We start from the raw sequence: 17476 nt of genomic DNA on the forward strand, positions 1-17476 counted from the left end.
GCAGAGGTAGTTCAGTAGTTAAGAGCACTTTTTGCTTAATCATGAGGACCAGAGTTCGGGTCCCAGTATCAATGTTGTGGGTCTCGCTAACACCCACTGGTGTTATAGACCCATATATATATATACACCCATCACTTGGGTCTATCTCCAACAGATCCAATGCCCTCTCTTGGTCTCCTCAGGTTACCCAAATACACATGTATGCATACACTCACACAGACATGTACACTGACATGTATACTTGTACATAAATAAAAATTAAAATAAATCATATATATGTGTATATACATATTTAACTCATTGCTTTCTTTTTTTCTCCTCTGACTCACAAATACCTAATCCTCCTCATGTTTCTCATTCCAGAAGGAAAATCTGCTTGGCCCATGTAATCCTCCATGCCCCTCTTTAGTCAGAGGTTTTTGTATCAGGCTACCTCCAGGTCTGACCAATCTGAATTGTCAAGTTGTGACGGACAGAGAAGGTAGAAGAAATAAAAGACAGGAATGACTTTGAAACTCTCCCCTCAACGGGGCCGGGAGTGAGTCAGCTTTGCATGGAGGGGTCTTTGGGAATGCCTGGCAGACAGTTCAGATCCCAGGACCCATGTTGGGTCCCTCACTAACACCAGTAACTACAGCTCCAATGGATCCAATGCCCCCTTCTGGTCTCCTCAGGTACCTAAATACACACGTATGCCTACACTCACACAGACATGTACATACACACATAAATAACATACTTCATTAGAAGTAAGTTAACTCAGAAATTAAAGGAGCAAGAGCCCTGGAGATGGGTCAGTTGGTAAAGATGCTGGCCATCAAGACTGACAACCTGAGTTCAATCCCTGGAGCCGATTTATGGAAGAAGAGAGACTATTCCAGAAAAATCATCCTCTGACCTTCACACCTGTGCCCATGGCAAGCCACACACACACTTGCACTTTTTTTTAAGATTTTTATTTATTATGTATACAGCATTCTGCTTCCACACCAGAAGAGGGCACCAGATCTCATAACGGATGGTTGTGAGCCACTATGTGGTTGCTGGGAATTGAACTCAGGACCTCTGGAAGAGCAGTCGGTGCTCTTAACCTCTGAGCCATCTCTCCAACCTTTTTTTTTTTTTTTTCTACCCGCACATTTTTTTAAACAAGGGTTCTAGAACCAAGATCTGATTCATTCACTCTGTAAACAACAGGCCCATTCCCAAAAATATTTCAGTCGCATCTAACATGGTTGTTGTCTTGAGCGGGAATCCAGGTGAGGAGAGAGTGAAGAGGCAGACACGGCGTGCAGCATGCATCCAAGTCCCTATCTCAGTGATGTCGTCACTTCAGTGAGCCACCAGGGGTAGGACTTAACCAGTCTGGCCATAGTCCTTCCATCTTTACAGGTCACAAAATGCCAGGAACTGAAAAGATTGGGTGGAACAGTACTGTTGGAAGAGCTGAAGATGTGTCTCTAAGGGAGGAGTTGTTCTCTGCATGTTTCCTAGTAACAGAACTGTCTCCCTCAGTGGATGCCCCACTCCCGGGACCAAAGGGCTCACTTTCACAACACCGGCAGTGTTATTAACACACACTCCCGCACTGCGCCCGCCTCCAGGCTCGCTTCGTCTGTAATGTGAGTAACTTCAGGGGTTCACTTCAGTCCATCAACTCTTCTCTTGGAAGGGCTGGCAGTCTACCACCATTTGAGAAATAGAGCTAATGATGATTATCGACTTCGTCTGAGGCCAGCTTTTCCTAACAGCTGTTAGGACGCTTGACCTGGGTAACACATTCTGATGACTTACCATAGCATTTGGGTTTTCTTAATTATTTTTTTTTTAAGATGGCATACAAAGTTCCAGGCCCCATTACAGCATTTCTGTGTCATTGTCCTTTGTATTCATTCCCCTCCACCACACCCTTTTGTTGGTTCGATTCCTCCCCTGGAACAGTCTCCAGCCTGTTTCTTGTCACCTGTGCTCCTTTGCCCTCTGTTTTCCTCCCTCCCCCCTCTCCTTTAGCATTTTGTTAGGGAAAAAAAAAAAAATCCAAGTGGTGATTTAAAAAACTATAAAGAAAAATTTAAACTATCTTAATTGGAGCCCATTTAATGCCCACACAATTTTACCTATACACAATAAAATGCTGTGTTTTATTTTGGGCTTTTTGTGGTGGTTTGGTTGGATTTTTGTTTTGTTTTGCTCCCCACCCCTTCCCAAGACACATCTCCCTATGAAGTCCTGACTGGCCTTGAATCCAAGATCTTTCTGACTGAGTGCTAAGATAACAAGCCCGACTACCATGCCTGGCTAAGGATAGTTTTCTTAATGTCTTGACTATTCCCTACCACAAAATAACTGAATGCCCCGCCCTCCCCTCCCCACCCCCAAGCAAAGCCTTCACATGTGAAGGGGACCTTTGCAGTGACCCGTGGGTGTCATTTTCTTCTCTTCCCTGGAGATTCTGAGGTTTCTGCTGTACCAACCACAGTGGGCACGAACAGTTTCTCACATTTGCATAATTGATTAGAAACCCAGGAGTTTCCCCGCTTCTGGTGGGGAAATGGATCTCTGCATCTTTAAGGCTCCGCGGGGCTGTCTGCTCTGGCGACGCAGGCAGGGCAGGCTCTGCCGCAGCGACTCATCCCATCGCTAAGGTCCAGTTAGCCAAGGTGGAGGATGGGAAAAGAATGGAGCTGTCCCAGCTCCTCAATGAGATCAGGGCAAACTATGAACAGCTTCTCACCAGAAATCAGATAGAGACGGTGCTGTCAACACGGATGCAGGTAATGATTTCATTCAGCCAGGCACCTTCAGGATAAGGAGACAGTCCATGTCTACCCAATTCCTGTCCCGGCCTCTCTGAGGTACAGTATTTCCTTTACCACGCAGCGTCTACTGGGGAGGCGATGTAGGTGTTTCTGCACTGGGTCTGGGGTGACAGACAGAGATAAACTCTGTGGCTGTGCCGCTGAAGGACCATTCAATAAATATTGATTGATGAATCGGAATTTTATAGAGAGCATAAGGTGACCGTCATTACTAAAACATGGAGTCAACAAACAATAAAATGGTGCACTCCGACCTCTTTAGATTTTTTTTTTTCAGGAAAGATGCGTTCCAAACACTTTTCAAAGATATTATGGAGTTAATTATAGAAGCGATTTAGATAACATCTGTAGAATGAAAGCTTGCTAGTCAAGATTGTTTGCCTGTACATACTGAGGAGGAGAGAAAAGCAAGTAAAATATTTTTAAAGATCTCTATTATCTTTTCCGTATATTCAGCTTTATACTGTTGCTATAAATAGAATCGTCTAAGTGTGTGAACATGGCTTTCAGAATCAAGGATACAAATTCTAACAATCAAAATCCCCCAGCTGGGTAGTACCTTTTTTTTTTTTTTTTTTTTTCATTTAGACTGACAGAAGGGTTTACTTCTGACACAAAGATATTTAAAATTAATAAGTGCAACAGAGCCAACTCAGACCAAGGCTCAATTCAAATTCCATATAAAAACTGTTAGCAAGAAATCATAGGACTTCTTGTGTTCCATTAGCCACTTACTGGAATATCATTATAGATTTTACTGGTGGCAGTTTCCTAGATTAAGGTCACTGGGCTGTTGGTTTAGACGTTGGAGAAGTTTGTTCACCTTCATATGATAGGGAAAAATATTAAGAGATGACAACTTTTGAAAATTATAAACCCAGATGAATACTTAATTTTACAAAGTAGAAGTCTAAGTTTAGTTTACAAGTCCCAGTGCCGAAATGAGTGACTTTGAATATGAAAGCAAAGCTCCTGTACGTTCTGTTTGCAACACTTTATAACATAAAGGTTCTTGAGAGAAATGGTCTTTCCCAAATAATTCACAAAGTGAGTTTATTTTATTACCACAACATATTGCAAAGCCCTGGGCTCAAACCCTAGCACCAAACATGGAAATAAGTCAAATAAAATAAGCATATAGTTGTTGTAGCTAGCATTACTGCATAAAAAGACATCCCTAAAACTCGATGGGCTAAAATTCAGGCTATTGTATCCTGTCTTGTAATTCTGTGGTATGAGGAGGCTGGGATGTAGGAACTCTGGTACTACTCAAGATGCTGAATAGGATGCAGTCACCTTGGGGACCCTACTGACTGGCATACAGTAAGTGACGGTTAACGTGTTTGGGACGTTGGCAGCAGAATGCTGAAAGGCTGGCTTGGGACACCTGAGCCTGCTTCCCTCTCCGTGTAGTCTCTGGTCCCTCTCCCCCTAGCCTCCCTACATGACCCTCTCTAACCAGGTATCCAGATTTCTTCTACAATGATGACCGGGGCTCCCAAAAACATCATGTAGAAGCAGCAGGCTCCTTAAGGCGTAGCCTAGAATGGGCACAGCATCACCTCCACCACATCCAACTGATCCCAGCAAGACTCAGGACATGGACTTGGGGAGGGATGGTTCACTGGAGACCATCTTGGGAATCTAGCTACCACACTGTTTACCTGTCAGTTCCCCACCAGGAATTCAAAAGACCAGTGGTCCCCATAGCCTTATATTGTTTCCAAGTCTTTTCGTTCTTTTTTACAGTTGCTCCCAGAGATGTGTGTTGCTTGACTTTGCCAAGTTAACACTAAATGTGTGGTGATCAGCTGATGAAAGAAAGGGAAAAAAAAAATCCCTCTGGCTTCTTTCTTTTTCCATTTTTTGGGCGGTGTGTGGGGGGTGTTTATATGTATGCGTGTGCATGTTTGCATGTGTATGGGTGAACTGTGCCAGATTCACATACATGTTGTTCTATGCTGTTAGGGAACCATGGCTGGTTTCAAAAATTGTCCTCCATCCCTCTTCCACTTTGTTATTTGAGGAGGGTCTGTCTGTCAAATCCAGAGCTCACTGATATATCCAGACCTGAGATTTCCTACCCCACCTCCCCAGGCTGGAGTTACAGGCAGGCTTCCATACTTACTCAGTATTTACATGGGTTCTGGGGCTCTGAACTCCTGCGTGTAGGCTTGCATGACAAGCAATTAGTTACTGAGATAACTCTCCAGCCCTTTTCTCTAATATTTTGCCCTAAACTTTATTTACAGACTTTTATTGACTCTGGATTCCCTTAAACAAAACCTATCACATAATCACATTTACAAATTTAAAAGGACATAAAAAGTTATCAGTCTTTTTTTTTTTTTCTTCAAATCAACTCAAGGCATTGTTCCTATGAGGTCAAATGTTGATAGTGCTGTTAACTGGTGTTTTCTTTTAATTCCATCAGCATGAAATCATTTCAAGCAAAACAGAAAATATTCCAGTTTCCCCCCTGTGCCTGCCAGACAGGCATTCTACCACTGAGCTACACATGTCTTTCCCTAATTGCTTTTATAATGGGAGAACGTTTAGAAAATAACCTTTAAGATGTATTTTGAGGGGACTTGGAAGATAGCCCAGCTATCCTGTGAAAGTATGAAGACCTCTTTTTTTTTTTTTTTTTTTTTTTTTTTTTTCGAGACAGGGTTTCTCTGTGGTTTTGGAGGCTGACCTGGAACTAGCTCTTGTAGACCAGGCTGGTCTCGAACTTACAGAGATCCACCTGCCTCTGCCTCCTGAGTGCTGGGATTAGAGGCATGCACCACCACTGCCCGGCCGAAGACCTAATTTTGATCCACAGGACCCACACATAAAAGTGAAACATGGTGGTGTGCATTTTCCATCCCAGCAATGAGATATGGAGACAGGCAAATCAATCCCTGGGGCTCACTGGCCAGCCATTCTAGCCTCATCAGCAAATCTGGGTTCCAGTGAGAAACCATGTCTCAAAAAAAAAAAAAAAAAAAAAAAAAAAAAAAAAAAAAGGTTATTTTAAGAAAAGAAAACCAAAGTGGGTGGCTCCAGAGGAACTACACTAGAGGCTGATTCTAGCATATATGTGCTTTCACAAACATATGCATATATGGCGGGCTCACACTCCCACTTGCACACACACAATATCTTTTTTATTACTACCCCAAATATCCAAACTGAAGATGCCTTCTAAAAAGATCATTTTGAAAAAAGTAAAAAGGCTTTCTCAACACAGAATTTCATTTAAGAACTTTGATGCTGGGGCTGGAGAGATGGCTCAGCGGTTAAGAGCAGTGACTGTTCTTCCAGAGGTCCTGAGTTCAATTCCCGACAACCACATGGTGGCTCACAACCACCTTGAATGAGATCTAGTGCCTTCTGTTGGCATGCAGGTAGACAGCTGTATACATAATAAATAAATAAGTAAAATCTTTAAAAAAGAAAAAAAAAAGAACCTTGATGCCTATGACAACTTAATTTTCCAATTTACTAACATAGTAATACATTTTCTAGCCATGCCTACGCCCAGTCCATACATCCAGAATTGACCCCCTTTTTGGATATACAGCTGTGTATCTGCCTCAATGAAGCAGCCTACAAAAAAAATGTTGGAAAGTAATCGCTGAATTTCAATGGATCTTCCTTATCGACACAAAAAGGAATGTGAAAATTCAGAGGTCACAAATTTGTCTCAAAAACTTTCTCTTCATTAAAATGGAAGTGTTTCTCTGTATTTCATGGGCTGCTGTAGTTGGAAGGGACTTTTGAGACCATTGTATAGCAGAGAAGATTGGGGCTGAGAGCATAATCGACTGGGCTCGAACATTTGATTGATTAGTAACGAAGCACCAGAACATACACTTGCAACAGTGAAAAGGAAATCTGATCGTGAAAAGAAAACGTGATTTGATTCCTATATAATTGTGCTATGATTGCTTTTAAAGACCTCCTTTTTTTTGTTTTTGTTTGTTTTTTCAAAACAGTGTTTCTCTGTGGCTTCGGAGGCTGTCCTGGAATTAGCCCTTGCAGACCAGGCTTGGTCTTGAACTCACAGAGATCCACCTGCCTCACCTCCCAAGTGCTGAGATTAAAGGCGTGCACCACGGCCGCCCAGCTAAAGATCTCCTTTTCAAGAGTGCCCTTTGGTTGCTTTGTTTTTGTTTTTCGGGTTTTTTGTTTTATTTTGTTTTGTGTTTTTTGCCGTTGTTATTGTTGACTTTCTTACAGCTAGAGGAAGACATAACCAAAAAAATGGACAAGGACGAGGAGGCCCTGAAGGCGGCTCAGGCTGAGCTCAGGGAGGCCCGCCGGCAGTGCCACCACCTTCAAGTAGAGATTGAGTCTCTCCACGCTGTGGTAAGGAAGATCCCAAGAAATTGGCTCATTGTACCCCAGAGACTATGTGATTTAGGGAGAGGAGAGGCCTTGGGAAGGCAACTTGCTGGCAGAGCGTCTGCCCAGCATGTACAGCAGAGAGAGGAAAAAGAAGACACCGTCACTCTGCGGTGGAGGTCACTGAACGCTGGCCCCGATCCTCGCTCTTTCCCACCCAGTGGCTGTGATCAGGTCACTGGAGGCTCAGTTTACACCTAGAGAAATTCAATTATACTTGGAAATTCAATTATACTTGTTCATGACCCCGGAGCTCCCTGACTGTTGATATGAGAAAATGGATCGTGCGTTGTTGTTATCTATAGTCTTCTAACAGCTGGATCCTTGCCATTGAGATTTCTAATGGGAAAATTGTTAAGCACTTTCCTAATATGCCTTTTTAAAATTACATTTGTTTGTTTGTGTGCATGCACATGTGAAGTCAGAGGACAGTTTTTGTGAGCCAGGTCTCTCCTTCCACTAAGAGGGACCAGGGGATTGGACTCAGGCTGAGCAATATCTTTATCCACTGAGCGTCTCATTGGCCCCTAGCATGCCTTCTCTTATAAACAGTCTGCTTCACCTTTGACATTCACTATATTTTCAATATTTTACAAAATCAAATAATTCAGAATGACAGTATGCTAATCACAATGTAAAGGACTTTTTTTTTCTTGCCAATGGAATGATTACAACATTATTTTGAAATACAGAAAGCTATCTAGTTTAGTTGTTGTTGTTGAGAAGGCATCTCACAAAGTTGCCCAGGTCGGCCTTGAACTGGTGCTTCTCCTTCCTCCTCTTCCTGAGTAGTAAGCTATGATTGCAAGTGAGTGTCTTCATGCTCAGCCACTAAATATAAGTTTCTCTAAAGAAAAAAAATGGAAGCCAGGCTGAGGAAGAAGGATTGCTGTTAGTTCAAGGTCAGATTAAACTACAGATAGTACTAGTCCTCATTACACACACCAGTAATCCCAAATTCAAGGCCAGCTGGGCTGCTGTCTCAAACAGCAGAAAGGGGGGCAGCAAGATGACTCAGCAGGTAAAGGTGTTTGCCAAAAAGCCTGATACCCTGAATTTGATCTCCCATACTCACATGATGGAACAAGAAAAACAATTCCTGAAAGCTGTCTTCTGACTTCCACATGCATCCATTCACATACACAAAATAAATGTGAAAAAAATCAAATAGTAGCCGAGAATGGTGGCTCACGCCTTTAATCCCAGCACTCAGGAGGCAGAGGCAGGCGGATCTCTGTGAGTTCGAGACCAGCCTGGTCTACAAGAGCTAGTTCCAGGACAGCCTCCAAAGCCACAGAGAAGCCCTGTCTCTAAAAAAAAAAAAACAAAAAACAAACAAATAAATAATAAATAAATAAATAAATAAATCCAATAGCAAAAAGAAAAAGCCCTCTTGCATAAGTGAAACACAACTATTATAATTTTTAAATTAAAAAAAGTGGGGCTACACCTGTGACTCAGTGTCTATCCTGTTCAAATCCCTGCCTTTGATTGCTAATGCAAAAAAACAAGTATAGACAGACAGACAGACTGAAACAGATGACAACATCGCAAATGAGACTTCAGACACCCACTCTGTCACTGGCTCACTGTTGATATCTGTTAACAGGAAAGGGGCCTTGAAAACTCCCTGCAGGCCAGTGAGCAGCATTACCAGATGCAGCTGCAGGATCTGGAGTCGGTGATTGACAGACTAGAGAAGGAGCTGCAGGAAGTAAGGTTCGGCATCGAGAGGCAGCTTCAGGAGCATGAGATGCTTCTCAACACCAAGATGAGGCTGGAGCAGGAAATAGCAACGTACCGGCGCCTGCTAGAGCAGGAAGAGCTCAGGTACCTCAGCCCACATCACTAATGGCACAGGGTGGCATGGGGCCACATGCACTGTTGATGCCTTCAGACACACCAAATCCAAAATAAAGCCCACCACCACCCCACCACAGCTGTTCACTGAGCTCCTATTCGAAAATGGAATTTTCGAATTCCATTTTCTTCCTTACAGGGAGCATGAAAACTATGCCCAGCCTGCTCAAACCAGCACGTTCCTAACCAGAGTTAGCTGTTACAATTCTTGTTCACTAAAGAGGCTTTTCTTAGCCTTCCACTTTCTTCACTGTTTCTTTTTTAGGACTGGTGTTTGCCTTTTATAGATTACCGACAAAGAAATTTGGTGACTCACATACTATCACCACAACCTGTCCCTAAGGCCCTACCCCCACCCCACCGTGAACACCAAAATATTACTATAGTTAGGGGGTGGGGCTCAGCTAGTGGAGAGCTTTCCCAGCAGGCTCGAAACCCTGAGTTTGCTCCACAGCATCACATGATTCAGACATGCAGGCCTGTAATCCCCGCATTTGGGAGGTGGAGGCAGGAAGATCAGGAGTTCAAGGTCATCTCCAGTTCCTTAGCAAGTTGGAGGCCAGCTTGAGTTACAAGATGCTTTCTCAAAAAAATGAAAAATAAAAATAATGAGATTCTGTTATAAGCATGTTCTGAGTCACATTTAGAAGGCTTCAGGTATCCTGAGATAAAAAGATGTTTACAGGGTAATTCTTACTTATTCAATATTATATTTTTACAACCATTTGTAAGGCCTTAGACTCTTGAACATGGCATTACCTCCAGGTCTCTATATTCCCAGAACAATAAATCTTTGTTCTTGATTGTTTCAGAATTCTGAGTCTTCTGCAAAACCAGATGGAGTAAGTTTAGCCTGTGATAAGCCTTGGCATTTCTTAAATTCTTCAAAATCATAAAATTGAATTCAAAAGATACCACTACTAGCTGGGTGACCTTGGACAAGTTATCTAACCTCTCTGTGCTTCAGTTTTCTCCTCAGCAAAATGGGAATAATATTATCTACATCACAAGATTACTGTGAGGATCTAATGAGTTAACATTTATAAAGTGCTTAAAGCACTATCTAGCACATCGTGCTTTTAAAAAATATATGATTTTATATATGGTATGAATGTAATATATCATCAAATAATGATCATATATATTAATTCTTAATCATTAAAGATATTGACAAATTTAACATTTTTATAATTTTCTAAATTTGTGTTATTATATTTAAGACATGAACAATGTTGTTATATAAAACCAGAAAATAGCCAGGCGTTGGTGGCACACACCTTTAATCCCAGCACTCGGGAGGCAGAGGCAAGTGGATCTCTGTGCGTTTGAGGCCAGCCTGGTCTACAGAGCGAGTTCCAGGACAACCTCCAAAGCAATACAGAGAAACCCTGTTTTGAAAAAAAAAAAAAAAAAAAAAAAATATATATATTATATATATATATATATATATATAAAATGAACAATGTTATTAAGTAGTCTACATTGTAATCCTATTACTTTTGAAGTCCTACATGTTAACATGTTTCTAGCCTCTCCAATCTAAAATGTTTTATTTTCTGGGCATCTGACCCTGATACCCTGTCCCCACCCCACACCCCTCAGGCTAGCTTCAAATTTGATACTTACTAGTCTCACACAGCTCTTTCAATAATACAGATGCATATTTATACAATGTAGAAAATCTGTATTATTTTAATCCTTATCAAAAAAAAAAAAAAAACAGCTTCTAGTTTCCCTCCACCCTTCTTTGTGCCTGGGAGATTCTGAGTGGCCTCTGCTCATCACTGTCAATGCTGGATGGTACTCCCATTATGTGAACGTAACAACTTACCCATTCTTTTGTCTGTTTTCTTTTTGTTTGTTTTGTTTTGTTTTGTTTTGTTTTGCTACTGCAGTGTTGTTTCCATGACTCTTTCCATTTCAGATATTATGGTTGTATCCAAGGAGAGAAAAAGGAAGAAAAACCTACCAGGAGTAAAGTTGGCTTTCTTCTCCCCTCAGGTGAGTTTTCCACACAATAAACTCATTTGAAAATAGACATGTTATTTGTGGAGAATGTACAGAAACTTCTCCAAAGCAGAAAAAGAGGGAATTTCAGTATTTCAATGTTGTGATCTCCCTCTTCTCTATTTTCCTTTTTTCTCAAAATTGTAACTTAATGTAACATTTTCACAGCCATTATAAATGAAATATCTTTTTCAACAAAAGTCTCACAAAAGTATGAGAATGATAATACGGAAACAATGACCAAACAGGCAGTGCTAAATGGAAACGTGAAGGAGAGTGCGGAGGCTCACGGCACCATTCAGTAAGTAAAACAGCTTGGACTATAAAATAATATTAAACATGATGGGATTCACTCAACTGAGCAGCTTAGCAGTCTTTTTCAAATATTTCAAATACTTTCAATATACTGTGATTTTTCAGACAGATATGAATATACTATACATATAGCACAAATAAGAGTGTGAAAATAATTCATCCTTTTTTCTACAACTAAAATCAGAACCTAAGAATTGTGTAGAATCCCAGCACCTGGAAAGAAAAGGTAGGTGGATCTCTGTGAATTGGAGACCTGCCTGATCTACATAGTGAGTTCTAAAACAGCCAGGTTCTATAGCAAGACCCTTTCTAAAAAGAAAATAAATAAATATAAAAGAATTGTGTAGAAATTCTACAGAATTCCATATTAAGGATTTATACTCTGATGGTTGTTAAAGTTGTGTCAATTAGAAATTCCACAGGGTATGGAGAAATGATTATGGTAAAGAGCACCTGGTGGTTCTCAACCATTCAATACCAGTTCCAGGGAATCTGACATCCTCTTCTGACCTCTGTGGGTACCAGGCATGGACCACTTGGTATACATACGTACATATAGACAGACAGACAGACAAAACACACACATAAAATAAAATAAACAAATATAAATTGTTAAAAATCTCACAACCTATTAATTATACATATTTTTATTCATAAATATGAGCTGTACATTGTGTCTATTTCTTCTGTAAAAAAGTGTATTTTCTCATTTCAGGACAGAGAAAGTGGATGAAGTTATAAAAGAATGGGAAGGTTCATTCTTTAAAGACAACCCCCGATTGAGGAAAAAGTCTGTTTCTCTTCGATTTGATCTCCATTTAGCAGCCACTGATGAGGGCTGTTTACAGAGCAGGCAGGATAATCTGCCAGACATTGAAGTCAGGCTTATCATGAGAAGATCATGTAGTATTCCCTCCATCAAGCCCCCACCAGCAACCAACTAACCCAAAGACAGGACTTGGTTTATCAGTGACACTAGGAGGGACCTAGGTTGACCACGCTGACGCCCAGTCCCAAATGTGTGGATAATGTTAAGATGCTGTGGACTGTGGCTCTCTACAGAGAACACATATAGTAAGAGGTAAAGTTGTTAGGACTCCAAATATGAGCACTTTTTTTTTTTTTTTGAGAGGGGGTGCTTAAAAATAAATCAGAAATTCAGTGTGGTTTCTGGTTTATTTATCATACAAATAGTTGTTATCCTGGCAAGCTTTATCAGAGACTTGAAGTATAAGGTGGCTTGGTTAAGTCTGTAGTGTCTCTCAATGACTGAACATCCTCAGGATAATGGACTAGCTTGTCTGCATACTGAAAAGTTACACTGAGTTACCCTCCATGGTTTCAGAACCAGCTGAACCTAAAATGTTTGTTCTACTTTTTAAAAGACAGCCATTAGGAACAAATGTTTAAGGCGGGAACTCAATATTCCCTTAGGATTTTTCCTTTTGAGACAATCATTTGAACCCTAGGAATTAAGTGGTCTGTCTGCGAGTAATTGTGAATGAAGTATAGAGCACACCTCAAGGCTACTTTGATGATTAATAAAATTGGGGTGCCCTATATCTTAAAGTTCTTTTAGAATCTGTGTCTGATTCACAGGAGAGTCACTTTGTTGAAAGAACTGTAAAGGTTGTATCTTTACACACACACACATACACACACACACACACACACACACACACACACACACACACACACACACGCTTATACAAATTTTTTACAGCAAATTACAAAGGTGGTCACTCTAGTTACTAGGACAGTTACCCATTTGCTCATCATCTGAACTCTTCCATCTGTAAAATGATGTGTGAGTAACATTGGCTATGGGTCTTAGAGAAGGTACTCTGTGAACTAGGAGAAAGAGTTCTTGCAGTCACTTGTGTGAACCATCAGCATAGTATTGCTAGCTGAGCTAAGGGTGTCTGCAGGATTTGTCTTAAAACTGTTCAAACCATAAGGAATATAGATGTAAAATATGTTTGTGACTAAGTGATGAGTTGTTGCAATGATTAAAAAAAAAACTAATTTGTTTAATGTAGGTATATTTGAGACCTTAAATAATAAATACCTGTTTTAAGACACTAGATGGCTATAGGCTTTTTTTTTCCCCCAAACAACAACAAAAAGGAGTATAAACCACTGTTCTTTGTTTCCAGCTGAAGTATCCTAAGGGCTATAGGTATGCTAGCATTTTAGTGCAGCCTTCAGAATCAATCGCCCTCCTATCCCTTCCCTCTCCACATAAAATACGTGTGTATATATGTATATATGTTGACCAGTAAATATGCTTTAGCCACAGGAAGTTATGTTAAGTAACTTTTAATATAATATGGGGTTTTAACATGTCGTTTTTTTTCTTCTTTCTGTTACCTCAGGTTCTATTTATCCTGACTCAAAGATCTGTTTAGTAAAAAGGAATGATGTTGTTTTGTCAAGGATACAACAGCATATTAGTGTTAATTCTTGCATAAGCATCTGATCTACAACTTTATCCTATACATAAAAATGTTTCTTTTGGGCTAGAGGCTATAGCTCGGTGACAGAGCTTCACCTAGCACACAGGAGGCACTGGGTTTGGACCTCAGGAAAAAAGGGGGAAAGTTTCATTCATCATTACATGCTACAACTTTATTAAAGCTATGGAGTGCAATCATGCAAGCTATTGTACTGGTTACTGTACTATGCAACAATGATTACAGTAAAGCGATACATTTAGTGTAATCTACTGCAGTACTGGCAGTCCTGGGCATTGTGAATTAACAGCTTGTTAGAGAAATTCCACTATTGGAATTGTGTGTATAACATGCAGTACTTGAATCTGTAAATAAGTTTTGTTTGCTTTGAAGCAGTTTAAAATCGGAATATGAATTTACCAAAGTAAATGATACCGCTATAATAATAATATAAAAATTGAAACATGAACTGTAAGGCTGCCTTGATTCTGAGCTCTCTTATTCCAAAATGTCTAGCTCACTTGAGAAAGAAAGAAAACTGCAGTCACAGTAGATGGTGAGTTTAACTTGGTTCACAAGGTAAACTAAGGACAGCATGCTGATACTTTTAAAACCCAGCTGGATGCCGACAGTGCACACCTATAATCCCAGCACTGGGAAGGCAGAGGCAGGAAGACTTTTAGTTCCAGGCCCAGCCTGAACTATACTGTGAGATCCTACACACACACATACACACACACTCATAACCATGACTATTAATCCTATAATTCTGGAAGAAGTATAACAGTAGACAGCATTATTTGCAAAGTTCTTGCAGGACTCCAGTTACTGTGGTCAGCAGATCATTTATAATCCTCACAGCAACTGTACAAAATAATACTATCCTCTCTTATAGAGGGATAGAAATGAATATTCCTCCATCTCCTGAAAATATTTCAAATGTATGAGTTCATTACAAAATACAAAAGTAAAGATTAATTCCAGCTACTAAAAGCTGTAGGATGTTGTGCAGGCTCTGCCAGTCGTGTGAGAGGAGGGCTCGCTCTATGTCTCCCAGGCCTCAAGTTCACACCTGAGGACAAAGAGAAGGCAATGCTCGCTTCTAGTTGCTGCCTTCCCTGCCTTACAGTTGCTTGAAAAAAAAAAAAAAAAAAAAGCACATTGGGGGGCTGGAGAGATGGCTCTGCGGTTAAGAGCACTGCCTGCTCTTCCAAAGGTCCTGAGTTCAATTCCCAGCAACCACATGGTGGCTCACAACCATCTGTAACAGAGATTTGATGCCGAACACTATACACATAGTAAATAAATAAATCTTAAAAAAAATGCACATTGAAATATCTGTCGAGGCACTACTCAAATGTACAGTTCTACTTCAATGAAAACTGTCTCTGGGAGTAAAGAATTTGTAAGGGAAATTATAACTGACAATGATTAAGCAATAGTTCCAAGTACAAGAGCTATTTTAAATTCAATTATTTCAGGAAAAATTATTCCTTCCTGGTAAATTGCCCAACTTGCCCTGTGCTGTCAGGACAGTGTTTGAAGTACAAGTGATGTCTAAAGAAAGAGAAATAATTTTTATACTAAAGTTTAAAATAAATTATTTAAAAATGAGATTTTTAATCTATTGTATGTGGTAAGTTATTACATTTATTTTGTCTGTATGTGAATCACATGGAACATGTCGAGGTCAGAGGATAACTTATAGGGGTTTGTTCTCTCCTTCCTTCCATATGGGTGGATCCTGAGGATGGAACTCAGCTCATGTAGCTATGAAGCAGGCTCCTTTACCAGCTAAGCCATCTCCACAGCCCCCTTTATGCATTTTTGAAGGAGGATAATGAGGTCATCATCCGTTAATTTTACAGATAATAAGTATCTAAATATACCATCTACTGTTTAAGATATCAAATATTCCCACCCCTAGACAATGAACTACAGACAACCAAGGAACAGTGGAGCCAGACAAAGTCCTTTCCAGGGATGAAGCCCTAATTGCTTATCCAATACCAAATGGTCAGCTCCGAAACCGTGATAGCAACACTAAACAGACTTAACAGGTTGTGTTCATAAAGTTCTCTCTCTCTCTCTCTCTCTCTCTCTCTCTCTCTCTCTCTCTCTCTCTCTTCTCTCTCTCTCTCTACACACACACACACACACACACACACACACACACACAATTGGTCTTAATAATAAAAACGCAGAGTCAGATATTAGGGGGTTAAAGCTGAAAGACCAGAGAAGTAAAGGAGCCAGCCACTAGTTCTTACCTTTACAAAGTCTCAGACCAAATTCCTGTCTCTGGAAATCCTCAGACTGAATGAATGGGCTGAGCTCCTGTCTCCTCCAGCCTTATATTTCTCTCTCTGCTCTGCCATATCACTTCCTGTCTCCACCTCCCTAGTGCTAGGATTAAAGGAGTGAGCTCTGTTTCTCTTTTAGAACGGTTAAATCTCATGTACCCCAGTGTCGCCTTGAACTCCTGATCTTCCCACTTCCACCTCCCAAATTCTGGGATTAAAGGTGTGTACCACCACGCCTGCCTGGCCTCTATGGTTAACTAGTGGCTAGCTCCACCCTCTGATCTTCAGGCAAGCTTTATTTGGTGGAGCACAAACAAAATATCACCACACACGGTTCCTCCCCCACACATCCCCTTTTCTATCACTCCACCCCCACAATCGCCAAAGCAGGGAAGTAGCAAGGCTGGAGTTGCTGAGCAGAGCTAAAGATCCTGGACCCCTGCTGTGACCACTCATCTGAAAACTCTCCTTTAGTCTTTCAATGTGCTCTCTCATCTCGTTCATTTCTGCTCATGAGTATGAAAATGCTGAGCCACGGAAGAACGGGACAGTATTATCACTTACCCCTGACACTACAGACTTCTTCTAAAGATACCTCATTTCCTGTTGTCACAACCAGGATAAGGGAAAACAGGTAGTCCCAGTATTCAGCCAGTTTCTCTAAGTGATAACTTTGTCCTTAGATAACCACAGGTCATCTGTTCATTTTTCCTCCACCCAGACTCACCTCAGCTAAGTGTTTCTATACTTCCTATAGTCCGCCTAAGTGCTTGGAATTAGAAAAAAAAAAAAAAAAAAAAAAGGCCCTTGGAATGGTCCAGAAAGGTGCCTCTACACACACTTACTGAGCACCTAATTACCAGCCTGGCCCTTAGAAACCAAAGGGTAATTATAAAACGGTCCCGTCCAGATGTCTGAACCTTAGTTCCCAAGACTTTCCAAAATTAACAGATGGCCGAGTCCCATACAGAGGATCTCAAGACACAGGACTACAAAGAAAGGACTGGCCTGGGAAAGTTCCAGGAGGGCATCATAAAGAAACAGTTGAGCTTGGCTGTCTGAAGCCAGGCTAAGCTGAATTGGTTCTCCTGGAAAGAAATGTAAATTGTCATAGGTATGCGACCTGGTGAGAGTGAGCTGCCAGCTGCGGGCCCTAAGCTCAGAAACCCGTCGCCATCACTCAGCCTCTAGAAGCATCTGGAAAACTACAAAACTCCCGTGTTGCTTTTCGCTGAGGCTGAAGAGGCAGGGAGCCCTGCTGGGCGCCGGCGAGGACCTAATCGCGGCGACCCGAGTGCTCCCCGCCTCCACCCTCCTCCATCCTGCA

The 17476-nt window shown here is 41.0% G+C and overlaps 1 protein-coding gene across 1 annotated transcript; it reads left to right on the forward strand.

Moving 5' to 3' along the window:
* The first annotated feature begins 1109 nt into the window (after window positions 1–1109).
* Window positions 1110–12480, forward strand: Krt222 (keratin 222). The gene is made up of 6 exons (XM_027428207.2): window positions 1110–2774; window positions 7047–7175; window positions 8821–9041; window positions 10996–11072; window positions 11247–11379; window positions 12109–12480. Exons 1-6 carry the CDS (start codon window positions 2679–2681, stop codon window positions 12335–12337), a joined length of 885 nt encoding a protein of 294 aa, XP_027284008.1. The 5' UTR covers window positions 1110–2678; the 3' UTR covers window positions 12338–12480.
* The last annotated feature ends 4996 nt before the right edge of the window (window positions 12481–17476 follow it).

This window comes from Cricetulus griseus, chromosome 7, assembly GCF_003668045.3.
Source record: "Cricetulus griseus strain 17A/GY chromosome 7, alternate assembly CriGri-PICRH-1.0, whole genome shotgun sequence".
NCBI classification, from domain to species: domain Eukaryota; kingdom Metazoa; phylum Chordata; class Mammalia; order Rodentia; family Cricetidae; genus Cricetulus; species Cricetulus griseus.

Bases quoted from the DNA above. Each gene is read 5' to 3' on its own strand.
- Krt222 (XM_027428207.2), top strand. From the start codon at position 2,679: ATGGAGCTGTCCCAGCTCCTCAATGAGATCAGGGCAAACTATGAACAG. The intron at 2,775-7,046 runs GTAATGATTTCA...ACTTTCTTACAG, and splicing joins TGCTGTCAACACGGATGCAG to CTAGAGGAAGACATAACCAA. The intron at 7,176-8,820 runs GTAAGGAAGATC...ATCTGTTAACAG, and splicing joins TTGAGTCTCTCCACGCTGTG to GAAAGGGGCCTTGAAAACTC.